The following is a 13,448-nucleotide window of genomic DNA, read 5'->3' as shown; positions in this document are numbered from 1 at the left end:
ATTTACTTCTAGAAGACAGCTCGCTCTAAGAGTAATTTTCTGGTACACAAATTCTTACAGTAGTTGGGTTTTGTTTTTAATTCTAAAATATGATATCAGTTAGGATAAACTAGTGTCAGGGAAATTAACAAGGTTTATGATTTGTTACTAGAACAAAAATAAAACGACACCAGATGTAAATACAAATCCATTAGTAGAAACCCCACCCAATGGGCAGCCAGCACGCATGCTTCCTCCCTTACCATCCCTGGAATATCTCAGGTCTGACAAATAAAAGTGTTGTTGGTTTAAGAATCACTTTTTTTTTTTTTTTGGTTTTACTTAGTGTTACATAAGAAAAGGGAAATTCCAAAGGTTCTATCAATATGGAACCAATCCCTATTGACAGTTTTCATTCTTTGAGCCTCACAACTGACTGCTGAAGCTTAATATTAGTAAATATCACTTGAATGAAGGGAAAAAAATTTTTTCCCATCTCCTTATCCCCTTTTCCTTCCTTGCTTTTTTTTCCCCCCTCCCCTCCCCACAAGGTATTCAAATAATTGGATACCAAACCCAGTTGATGTATAAGCACCTGTTGGCATCATATAAGTCTGAACTGCATTTGTTCCTGAATCCCCTCTATTTTATCCCTAGTAAGAATACCCGGACTTCGGATACCTTGAGCAAGCAACAACAGACCTTGAGAATGCACATTGACATACCCAGGGCTCAGCTTTTGATTGAAGAGAGAGACACAATGGAGACCATCGGTAAGGTGCCTTGTTCGTGGCTTCACACAATGTGGCTGCCACAGCTGTGCCCTCTCAGCCCCAACCCCAGTAGTTATGGGAACGTCTTGAGTGCTACACAAGCAAAGGTAGAAGGGAGGTAATTGTTATTGAGGAGAATAATAAATACCAGCAAATGTGGGAGGGGAAATGAACTTACACGTAGCTCAGAGGTCACCTGAGACAGGAGTTCCCCAACTTTGATCCATGCTGGATCTTTCCTGCAGAGACTATTGGTGCCTCTCCAAAGAACAAACACCTGTAATCAAATAAGCCTAGAAGGGCCACACACTAAAGCCCCATCCTAGAAATTCACTCAGTGCCTTCTTCAGCTACAATAAGGCCTTCATTAAAGAAAACATTTAAACTCTACTTAGTATTTAACAAACAAGTGTCTTTGCATGGGCTGCCTTTTCCCCATCCCTCAGCACCATGCACACACCCTGGGATGGGGTCCTTGGCAGTGCTTTGGGAAACAGCCAGATCCATGTTTCACCTGGAGAACTTCTGTGTCTGGTTCGCCCAGAACCCTGCTGTCTTGACTCTTTCCAGCCCTTTCCATTCAAAATCCGCTGTTCTATACTGCCTTCTGACACAGGTCTATTTATTCCAGAATCAGAGACTTTATATTTCCATTGCAATAACGATCAGAAGAATAGCTAACATTTACTGAGGGCTCTCTAATGTCACCTACTTTTATAAGCACTTTATGTGCATCCTTTCATTTAACCCACCCAATCAACATAGGAAAAAGATACTACTTTGTAATTGGAGCACCGAGAGCTTACACAGCTTGCAGGTCACTTAGACTAGAGCAGAACCAGGGCAGGGCCCCCACCCAGCCGCCAGCCTAGGCTCCTGTGACTGTCACCACCTGCTTCCATATCAACAAGCTACTTCCCAGAAGCCCTCACCTTAGAAATATCACTCGGCTTTCCAGTATCCATAGAGACAGACTCTAAGGCAGGTTGCCCAGTCTGGCCCTTTTCAAACTTTGCCCTGTGTTTGTTCTGGAAGGTGTTTGCTGGCACTTGGTCCCAGGGCAACCCTATCCTGTGGTTTGGCTAAAACTACCGCACTCCTGGCACCTACGCTAGAAGCCTCCTGCCAGAAAAACAGTGGAAATGGCCACATTGGCAGAACATCTCCGTTGCTCCTGTCTCCCGCCCTGCATGATTATGTTCTAATAGTACAGCAGAGACATCTTGACTTAAAAGTTCCTAAGTCCTAAGGTCTGGGCTGCTGTTGCTGGCTTTAAGTTTGGTTCAGGCATAATAGCACTTGGAGAAGGTTGGTCAAGCCCAGTGTGGCCCTCAATCAACTAAATTCAGTTAAATACTACCTGTGTTCTTGGAGGGCTCACTTACTCATCCTAAAATACATAAGATTTTATTCGATAGCTCCCATCAGGACAAAGCACCAGGCTTTGTTCTTGATCACCTTTACCTTTCAGGAGTATAGCTGGAATCCCTTTTATTGAACTCAATAGGTTGGGCATAAAAACCAAGATTTCCTCTGAAACATCAGTTCAAAAATCAAAATATAATTCCTTTGACCTTATAATATAGTTACAACATTCTATAAATGTTCCTCATCAGACCTGTTAATCATTGTCCCCATGGTGGTTACAATAGGTAGTCATTGCTGGCCTAAGCATCCCAGGCTGTCCATCGTCACTGCCCTTCACCAGAGATGTGTCCTATTCTTCACAGGATCATCGATCACCAAGAGTCGTTTACCTCCTGGTGACGCTTAACAGTTGGTCAATGGCATTTTCTAATTATTGGGCAGTAGAAATGTGATGCTTTAAAACACTCTGGGCTCTGACTACAAGAATCCAATAGGAGAATGCCATTAATTTCCAGCCAGAATGAATGGTTAACCTCACACACTGACAGGCACCTGAAATTTCCCATTAAGGGTTTGTACCCTAGCCCCGAAGATAATCCAGAGTGCTCTCCGCAGGGCTAAGTGTTGGAAACCAGAACACGCCAGTATTATTAGTGAAAAACGAACGTAGATGTTGGGCTTCTGATGCCAGGTCCAATTGTAAGAACCTGTTTCTGGAGAAAGGCCACCCAGTCTGGGGGCCAGCGGAAGGCTGCGGCGTGACCCCCCGCACTGAGCCCCGGATCCTGCTGTGGTACCAGCCCGCGCTGCATCCCACGCCAGGATGCCAGCAGACACCTTGGCAGTCTCTCTTCTATTTCCCTGCCAAGAAATTTTATTCTAACTTCAAGAGGCTTTCCTCTCCTGCCAGAGCCTGAGTAATTGGATTTTGTAAGGTTCATTCTGTTCAGAGCCTTTTTTGGACACAGAAGTCTAACTGTGTTGTTTATGACTTTCACATCACCGTTCTGTGTCAAGGCACACCGCAGCGTGGTCCCAGCTGACTGATAAACTCATATGAACAGCATCCCAGGCTGCAGTGCTTGAAAACGTATGAATATATCCATATATCCTAACGGAAGCTTCCCTTGGAGTAAAAGAGTTCTTAAGGAAGTGTGAAAAGTATCACAACAAAGTAATGAAAATCTTGAGACAACCAAATAAGGACACACAGCTCAACCAACAGCTTCCATTCCCAAGCACTAAAATGCTCCTAATTCGTCTGAACCTAGGCTCCTGCTTCCCTAACCTTCAGATGCCAACTGGGCTTGGAAATCTGACAAGTGAGTCATTTTGAGAAATCAATTAAAGGATGTTCTAGAGTAATTGAGGCTTAGAAGAGGTGGGAAGGAAAGGAACATACATCAGAATCTTTAAAATAGAGGAATCAATAAACTCTGAAGACCAGCCCTTCTCTTTCCCGCACCTCCCCCCCACCCCAAGCATTGGCCAAGTTCAGCATGAGAGCCCCTCAAGTGTAGACAGCTGTGGCAGCGGTGTTCTTCTAGTCCTGCAAACAGAGCTGACTTGCAGCAGCAGCCCCATCCCTGCGTGGTGCCGGCTTCCCTGCTGACAACTCAGGTGAGCCTTTGACAAATACAGAATCCCCGAACTCTTTTAAACAGGCAGCAGCAACAACTAGCCTCCCCAAATCAGTGTTTGCTTTGTGAGAAGACCCTCTCTGTGGTCATTCTCTTTCACTCAAAGCCAACACTTTTAACACTCTCCCGTGGTTCTAATGTGGCACTTGAATTTTCAGTGGTTTTTGCTGCTTTAGATGAGGCCGTAAATTGCGGTTGTAATGAATGATAACACAAGGACCTGGGGAGAGAAAGCAGGGGAGCCACGGAAAGAGGGTAAACGTGTCCAGTTTCCTGTGTCCTTGCTATTCTGCAGACGATCGCTCCACGGTCCTGTTAACGGATGCTGACTTTGGGGAGGCAGCGAAACAGAAGTCCCTGACAGTGACGCACACAGTCCACTACCAGTCAGTGTCACAGGCCACCGGGCCCCTGGTGGATGTTTCGGACGCACGGCCGGGAACGAGTAAGTGGTCAGACAGCGCAAACCGTGTGGGTGTTGTCAACACCGACAAGACATGGGTGCTCTGTCCCTGTCAAACGGAGGTGGGGCTCATTGGCCCCACGCCTGAGAAACAAATACACACAACAGTAGTTTTCTTTGGGACAGTGAGTTTTTACTGTTGGATCTGAGCTGGTATTCAAATTGTGTCAGCTGAAGCCAATAACCCTTGGTAGTGATTTACTATGAAAGTGCTAGAAATTTCAGGTAGAGGTAATTTTTTTTTTTTAATTTGGACGACACTGGAAAAGAGGAAGGTAATTAACATTAGTGAGTATCTACTCTGTGCCAGGATTAGGATAAAAAGCTTATGTCGTGTATGTCATCTGTAAGGCAACCCTGTGACGTACCTACTTATAATAGGTATGAATCGATATGATAGCCTCTATTTTACCGGTAGAAAAAGAAATGGATTCTCAGAGAAGTTAAGTAAACAGCCCAAAGTTGTACAGATAATGCATAACGAAGCCAAGATTGAACGGTGGGTCTGTCTGTCCTTGGAGTTCATGCTTTTCTCCTGCACACGCTGTCTGAGAAAAATTGTAGTCCTGACTAATCCGGGGATTATGTTTGACTTAGTTATTAATATCTGCATCCATAATATATGGGAATTAATTCCTGCAATGAAATTAAATTCCCTAATATGTATCTAGAGCTTATTAATCAGATATTCTTATTCCTTCATAATTGAAATTGTTTCTAAATCTCTTTATAAAGACTGAGAAATTGATGTCCCGATTATCTTTTTGAAAGCTTTGATGTCTAGCTTTTAAATCTCTAATCACTCCGCAAAAATTTACATTCTCAGAGTGTTATAATTAGAAAAATAAATATTACAATGTTAAAAGCCGTTTTTCATAAATTCTGACTTGAAAGGCATTTGTGAAATGCGCCGAGCATCATGAATCAAACCAGTTGATTCCTAATAACATTGTAATTTGAAAAAGCTTTCAACTGTTAGTGAAATTCATCTGAAAAATTATCTTCAAGAACATGCTAAAGAAATCTTTTATTCCCCCTTTTGTCTAACCTCACCACCTTCCTTCCCTGATGACATTAGCACATACTGAAGAGCCAAACGGGCCATGAGTGAGAGTTAATTCTGCAAGGGGGTGTGAGCGAGAGCCTTGCCCTTAGAAACCGCTTCGTGGCCCTTGATATTCTCTCCCGCCACTGGCTTCCCCATCATCATTTGCCTGGTCCAGGGTCTGGATGTAGGCTGCTGCACTGATGGGTTTCTGAGCCACTGGTTGGTATTCAGTGAGAGAAAGCCTATAGACCGGGGGGGCGGGGGGTACTGAAATGGATGGATCCTTGACCTCAGAGTTCCATGCCCAGGCAGCATGGAAGCTGATAGAGACATTAACTGGAAGATAGGAAGGAGGCAGAGGAAACAGGACAGATGCCCAGACAGTGGTTCCCAGACTCAGATGCATCAGGATCACCCAGGATGTCTGTCCAAAACACCCATTCCAGGGCTCTGTCTCCAGAGGTTCTGATCCACTGGGCCCGGGAATCCGCCTTGTAATAGACATTCTGGGTAATTCTGATGCTGATTGTCTGGAGCCCTCTTGGAGAACTATTTCCCCAAGTGTTAGACCTATGTGTGTCCCTGCCCCTGAGTGCAGTGGGGCAGGATCTCTCAAGCTTGCCACACTCACAGCACATGCCTTCTTTCTGCCAGGTAAAACAAGCAAGCCTTCCCACCTCCCCTTCAATGTTCGACTGGCAGAGCCATGCACAGAGGCCAGCCATAAATAGAGGAGAAAAGCACTGGGAAGCTCCCAACTGCATGATTTCACCCCTACCTGGCTAATGGACACATTGATTTGGTGACATTCAAAATATTAGCAGAGATGTGAATGTCGGTCATAAACAGAAACTAGAGGCAGCAAGAGGCAAGTGGCAGGCCCGGAGGCCCATGGGGCGGCATGTCTGGGTCTCTCGCACCTGTAACTCTAGAAGCATAGCCGGGGAACTGCAAGGATGCATGCATTCAGACTCAAATATATTCACTAAGGTTTTACTTGCCATATGGCCCAGTGATGGGAGTACATCATGAGACGCAAAAAGACATTCATTTCATCTTAGCGCAGGAATCAGATGCAAACAAAGAACTCAAGCATTTCTCCTTTACCTAAAAGAACTAGGGAAAAATAGGAGACAATGATGAAATGGTGAGATAGTGAGTCAGGAGGGGTTTGGGGGGTGATGGGAGAGGCTACTTGGAACACGAATCCGTGGCCATGAGCTGACTTGCCAGGTGGAGGGAACAGGAGGGAAAAGCTCCTAAGGCCTTTTGGGGCAGAAGCATCCCTGGATTGCAGTGGGCCACAGGGAAGGGGGGAGGGGGCATAGACAGAGAAAGAGGTGGCCCGGTCGCCAGGCCTCCTGGGCCAGCCTCATGAGTTTGCACCTCATTCTGAGAGTGTTGGGATGCTCACCCCAGGGTTCAGCCTGATGATCACATCACATTGAAGCAACCACAGCTTACAGAACGCTGCTTCCTTCGTTTGTGATGAACTTCATCCAACAGTGTTTACAAGCATTAGGTAGATCTACTCAAACGCATGCATCAGTCTCTAATTCAAAAAAATAAAAAGCAGAGCTCTTCCTTTAGCATCTGCACAACATTCTCTATTAGTAAAAGATGTTTGGGATCATTTTCTCATTAAATATTCCTTCCAGAACCACATGAGGAGGGACTAAGAACAGCCCATTTTTCATTTAGAAGTGGAAAGAATGGGCATCCAAACCCCCGCCCCGCAGACGACCCCCAGCAGGAGCCCACTCTCCACTTGTGTCCTGTGCCCCCAAGTTTGTCACGGTGTACGCATGGTGCACCCCTGTCATCTCAGTCCTGTGCCTCAAGTTTGTCACGGTGTCCGCATGGTGCACCCCTGTCATCTCAGTCCCATGCGGCTGGTTCTCCACACTGCAGTTGGGCGCATTTGCCGAGATGGTTTTATAGTCTGTTTCCTCAGCTGCAGATGGCATTATTACTCTGTTCTAATGATGCTAGGATGGGGTCATCAATGTAGAAGCTCCTTAGTTTTGAGGAGAGCATCTACAATATGTTGTTTTCACACTATCATGACTGCATCATAGAAGCTATGTTACTAGGCATTTATTTTTTTAGTTTTCCAGACCTACAACTAAGATTCATTATTAGGATGGGAGAAATCCCAACAATTGGCTATTTAGCTCTTCAACCAAGGGAAACAGATGCCTTGGCTGTGTCTGCAGTTCTGTTTGCATCCCTGTCTCTCCTGTGTATTAGGGTACAGGAGAAAGTGGGGCATCTGTGGGTGTCTGTGTCTGTGTCTCCCACCCCCAGCTCCAGCCACAGAGTCTGACACATAGTAGGCATCAGTAAACATACTTAAATATCAATCCACTGTCAAGTTCTGAAATCAGAGTAAAGGGGGTGGTAAGAAAGGATGTTTAGCATTTTAGACAGGACTTGGGCAGTCCATTTGGCCCCTCTTTGTTCTCCATTTCCTAAGACATCTATTAGGCTGGGAGTCTGGATGCCAGCTGATTGGAGGTTTGTAGGTATGTACATAGTCTCTCCCAGCACACTCTGTGAGACTTACCAACGAGACCATCACAGGAGAACTTGAATCAGCTTTCTTGTGCACAAACTGTGCAAGGGTACAAAGACACATGAAGTGAAGCATAAGAGACATGACCTGGGCTTTGGGGTCATATTTACCTGGAAGTCATCCCTTTGTCACCATCCACCCATCTGGGCCAAGGGCATGTACAAGGGCTTGACTGTACTTGATGTACAGAGGGCTAGACTGGGAATGAATAGGACGCATGCCTGTCCTTACCAGCTCTACCTTTCAGCTGCTTTCTGCAGCATGGAAATTCTCCAGCATCTGGTCTTGATTTTTTTTTAAGATTTTATTTATTTATGAGAGAGAGAGAGATCACAAGAAGGGGGAGCAGAAGAGGGAGAAGTAGACTCCCCACTGAACAGGGAGCCCGATGGGGGCCTCGATCCCAGAATCCTGAGATCATGACCCAAACCAAAGTCAGACACTTCACCAACTGAGCCACCCAGGTACCTCTGGTCTTGATTTTTTAATGAGTATTATTTTTTCTGCCAAACCCTCTCTAAACTGAGTCTCTAGCCTTCCTGATCAACCCACCAAATCTCCGCCACCCTCTTCCCAATAAGCAGGATGTGCTCCAACCCTTGCCAAGTGTTTGTCACTCAGGAATCACAGGCCAGGCCCCGAGATCTATTGAGCCCCTCCATGTGTCACAACAGCCCTATGGGTGGGTGAGGTGATAACGCCACTCTCCGAGATGAGGGAAGTGGGCACGTCTGATGAGCTCACCACCAGCAAGTAGTGAAACTGGGTCAAAGGCAGGCAACTTAACTCAAACACTGTTAAGTGCTGTTAAGTGGAAACGATGCTTCTTAGGGGATGTCTAGGGGCTGAGTAGACTTACATATAGAAATAAGAAGAGTTCACAACACGGACTGATTCTTTTTTCATTGAGACTCTGGAAACCAACGCACACCCCATCACGCGGAATTGTACGCGACATCATACTGCAGGAAAATACCTGAGGCAGGCGAGGAGTGTCCCGTGTATAATGAGCCTTTGGTAAATACTTGTTCGTTACGTGATGGGAATGTTCAGGCCCCACAGCGTCATCACCACATGCAGTGGAGGCCACGGCACCTACGAGATAGGACAACAAAAGCCAGAGAATAAAAACAGATTAATACCCAGACCACAGTACACATGACATGTTTTATAACCCTATTAGCCACAAAATCCTCTCTTATCCCGAATTCAGGATGATTATAATAATTTGATTCAGTGGGCAGAAAAGCTTAATTTAGGTTCAGACTCGGTCTTGAAAGGCCAAGAGTTATTTGTATCACTTACCTTCTAATTTGTTAACTGTTTAGCAAGCGTGATGGCTCATCACTAAGTTGTATTTACATTAGAGTGGTGGGGAGCCGAATAAAATGCTTTTCATGCAGGGACAGTAAATCTCAACATTTATTTCCTTAGTTGATTACCTGGTAAGGCCTACAAAGGAGGCTACCAAGTAGGGTCCAAGTCAGATTTTTATTTTAGCTGCTATCTTAGGAGCTATCATACTGAAGAGTTCAGCTCAGGTATAAAACAGCTCCCAAAACCTGATTATTAAAAAAAAAAAAAAATGTGTCAACCACCCCAATATTCTACCTACTGAGATGATTTCGCCTCTAGGATGCTTGCTTAGAGCAGAACAGAATTGCAGCCTGTGGTTCAGAGAAAGTAATATCATGACCTATATTTCCAACGTTATCAGGCCACTGGTAAAACTGTCCTCATCTAGAAAAAAAGGATAACGAACAAAATTAACTTGAAAAGAGTTCTGGCTTTGAATAGAGGCTGACATGTACAACGTGACCATGGAATTTTCCACACAGGGTGATCTCAGTGAGAAAGGGGCTACGGGTCCTGCCCCACTATGGGTGGGTGGGTCAGTGGGAAGAAACACAAGGGAGGGTTTGGGAGTTTGAGGAAATAGTGTCCTTGAAGTGGGAAGATCAAATTGATACCCACCCACCCACCCACCCAGCCCCACCGCCCAAGCATCCGTGCCAGGAGTAAATCTGATCCACAGCTGTAGTTGCAAGAAACATAAAGAAGAATAAACATGAAAACCTTCCAAAAAATTTTAAAAGAAAATGAGAATCCTCAAATCTTATGTAAGGGACAGGGTAATTTTTGGGGAAAGATTCATTAGCATTTAAATAACAAGCTCCATTTATTGAAGCTCTGCTTAGGAAGTCCATTGTACCTGGAAGATACTTAGCCTCCTACCCATGAGAATATTTCTCTACCTCCTTGAGGACCTCTCTCCTAGCATTTCAGTGGAGAAACACAATTATCATTCATACCTTGCTGTCCAGAGAGCTTGGCGCTCAAGCATAACACATTCACCTTCTAATCAAGGCAAAAAAAAATACATCTTCCAATAAAGTCTTCTGTGGAATTTTGCAAGTAAGGGATGAAATGTGTTTTAAAATCAATGCCCCAAAGAATATGCACCAAGATGAAGCATTTTGATGACCCAGGAAGTCTTAAAATATATTGATTTGGCTGCCATTTTAATGCTTCTCTCCAGCACTGTAGAATGATGGATTCGGTTCAAAGTCCAATAACTAGAATTTGTAAAGAGGAAAATCCTCCATTTGAAAAGAAAGTCCTTTCACCCCTTTCAAGTGTCTTGCCTCCCGTGATCCAAAATGGCATTACAAAGGACTCAGTGTCACAGGGACACTGTATTAAATACTTAGGTGTCCAGGGTGGGGACATCTGGGTGGTCAAGGGCTGGGCAATCTCTGAACCAATCCATGGCGTCTTGGGCTCCCTACTTACCACTTAATAGCTGTGTCACTTCCCTCTGAGCATCCGTTGCCTCATCCATAAAGTGACCCTGGGCTGTGTGTGTTCATCCAGGAGCCTCTGTATACCAGAGATTATCATAGGCTTTGTGAATGGACCCAAGGATGAACACCCTGACCCCTGCCCTAGACAGACTTCCAGGCCCATGAAAGCACATTAGTAAGTCACTGTCCCAATGCCAAGGGTTGGCCCTCTCTCTGTTGATCTTTTTATCCTGCTTCATTAGTGCTGAGCAGTAAATATCAACTGTGGTGTTGAAAGGTGTCCAGACCATTTTGAAATATAACTGCATAAGATTCCTTTTTGAGAAGAAGAGAATTCAATGGTGGAAAAAGCTCCATCTAGGACCTTATGTGGCCTTCAAGCTGGAGCCCAAGAAAAATCAGTCCAGGTCACTGAGCTTTTCCCTTATTCCACAAAATTCCAGAAAAGACAGTGTTGTGGTCCACTCCAGTGTCCAGCCAAAGAGCTGAACTGAGAACTCTGTCCACCACATTGACCTGCTGTCTTTGGTTCCAGATTTAGAGAAAATGAAACCCATCTGGCACCTGCCTCTATATATGTAAATCTCTGTTTCTGAAGATAGCAGACATATAAAATTCAGACACCAATTAACTGTGTGTGCTCTGCATTGAATGACCCATATATTTGAACTTTGACAAAGTTTAGACACTTCTGTTGAAAAGATATGTTACCATAGGCAAAAAACTAAGAGAGTATTCAGACAAAAAGTATCATCTTCCTGGTCTAGGAACTTGCAATTTAGTTGATGAGTAAAACAGTCCTACTCAAGGCAATGAGTAAATACAAAACCACAATAACACTGTATTGTTTCCTAGAGCTGCTATTACAACATACCACAAACTGGGGTGGCTTAAAAGAACACAAATTTGTTGTGTCACCGTTCTGGGGCCCAGAAATCCAAATGCAAGATGTCAGCAGAGTCCCGCTCTTTCTGAAACCTGTAGAGAAGGGTCCTTCCTCGCCTCTGCCTAGTTTCCAGTGGTTGCTGGGGACAATCTTTGACATTCTTTGGCTTACAGCTGCAGCACTTCAATCTCTGCCTCCATTGTTCCATGGCTGTCTTCCCTCTGCGTGTCTGTCACCTGTTCTTAGAAGGACACCAGTCATGTTAGATTGAAGGCCACCCTACTCCAGTCCGACTTTATCATGACTAATGACATCTGCCATGACCCTATTTCCAAATAAGGTCACATTCTGAGGTACTAGGGGTTAGGATGTGGACATTGAGTCCATAACTCCTGAGTCCAAATCTAATGTTCTCTCCCGCCCCCCACAGGACTTTTTTAAATGTTTACATTTCATAAAAATGTCTCAGACCATAAGAGAAAGGAGATGAATGCTCTGGACAGGGGCAGTCAGGGAAGGCTTCCTGGAAGCATGAATCCTGCAGGGGGGGGTCTCAGGGCTGGGTGGAGAGAACCACTCTCAACACTTGGATCATGACTGACCATACTCCTAGACACTAAGATATACATTATTCTTGGCTCTTCACAGATCCCACCACCAGGAGGAACGCAAAGGCAGGACCCACAGCAAGAAACCGGTATGCCAGCCAGTGGACCCTCAACAGACCCCACCCCACCATTTCAGCACACACCCTCACCACAGACTGGAGGCTGCCGACGCCTAGGGCTGCGGGATCAATGGACAAGGAGAGTGACAGCTACAGTGTCAGCCCCTCACAAGACACAGGTAGGGGTCTGCATGCCTCCTCCTCAACCCTGGGGATAAGCATGGCCCACAGATGGGCTTCAGAGCCTCCTACTTATGCTCCTTTAAGGTCATTTTCAAATTATTAGACTGTTTAAGTAACAGGTACCAATACAACCATGCAGCGTTGATGATGCCCAGGGCCCAATGATTTCTGCAAAGCAGAACCAAAAGGCAGCTACTTTGCAGGTGTCTTGAATCTCAGACTCATGGTCTTCTCTCCTTTCAGTTCCTACCCAGCTAAGAGAAACACAGATACTTTAAAATTTTCACCCACATGATTCCAAAAATTCCCGATTATACTCTGAGGGCACATGACCCACTACCATCTCTGGGTTTAAGAGGCTACACTTGAAATTTCATGACAAGGTCATAGCACCCTCTATAGGGAACATAGGCTGCTCCTTTTGACAATTAAGAGGGGTTGATTATAAGGTAAGTCATCTAGTCTGTGCCATCAACCAAGATTTCACTTCGGAGAGAAGACAGGGCCTAAGAATAGCATCGGCTTGTCCCACCCCCCACCTTAACTTTTGAAAAGAAATTATATCTAAACCTAATAGCTGTAGGAAATTTTCATACTCATTTTCTTTTGTTCTGGCTGATATGCTTTAAAAATAGTGTTCCAAAGGTGGAGTATTACCCTGTACATTTATTTTTATGGCTGTTATTTCTCTCAGAAGAGTCTCAGAGTTCCACAGAGGTGATTCAAAACTTTTTAGTGTGTAAAATAGAGATTCCTCTGGCCAAGACGCTCCTCCTCTGGTCCTGGTGGCTCTCTGGGCCCCATAAAATGTGGCAGTCACAAAGGATGGTCTGAGGCACCAGGGGCCATTCTTCCTACTGGCCAATTTCATGCGTCATCCTGGGCTTCATTTCCAACCACCGTCACATCCTCCTTGCCAAGCTGGGGCTAGAGGAGCCGAACTTCAGAGCTCAAACCATCCATGCCAATTAAAGTCTCTATGGAACAGGCTGATTGGCAAGTCAGAGCAGGGGGTGGGCACTGCCGTCTGTGTACACCAACTTCCCAATCATCTTAACAAAA

The 13,448-nt window shown here is 45.0% G+C and overlaps 1 protein-coding gene across 1 annotated transcript in view; it reads left to right on the top strand.

Moving 5' to 3' along the window:
• The window catches only part of DSCAM (DS cell adhesion molecule), a 675,165-nt gene that overhangs the window by 646,476 nt on the left and 15,241 nt on the right, over positions 1 to 13,448 (top strand). Inside the window, exons 29-31 of the mRNA XM_027586581.2 lie at positions 637 to 752; positions 4,056 to 4,205; positions 12,185 to 12,382. Coding sequence (XP_027442382.1) covers positions 637 to 752; positions 4,056 to 4,205; positions 12,185 to 12,382 — 464 coding nt within the window. The remainder of the gene's footprint in view (positions 1 to 636; positions 753 to 4,055; positions 4,206 to 12,184; positions 12,383 to 13,448) is intronic.

Source organism: Zalophus californianus, chromosome 1 (genome assembly GCF_009762305.2).
Source record: "Zalophus californianus isolate mZalCal1 chromosome 1, mZalCal1.pri.v2, whole genome shotgun sequence".
NCBI classification, from domain to species: domain Eukaryota; kingdom Metazoa; phylum Chordata; class Mammalia; order Carnivora; family Otariidae; genus Zalophus; species Zalophus californianus.
The sequence above is the reverse complement of the archived record's forward strand: the minus strand, read 5'-3'. Positions and strand labels throughout refer to the sequence as shown.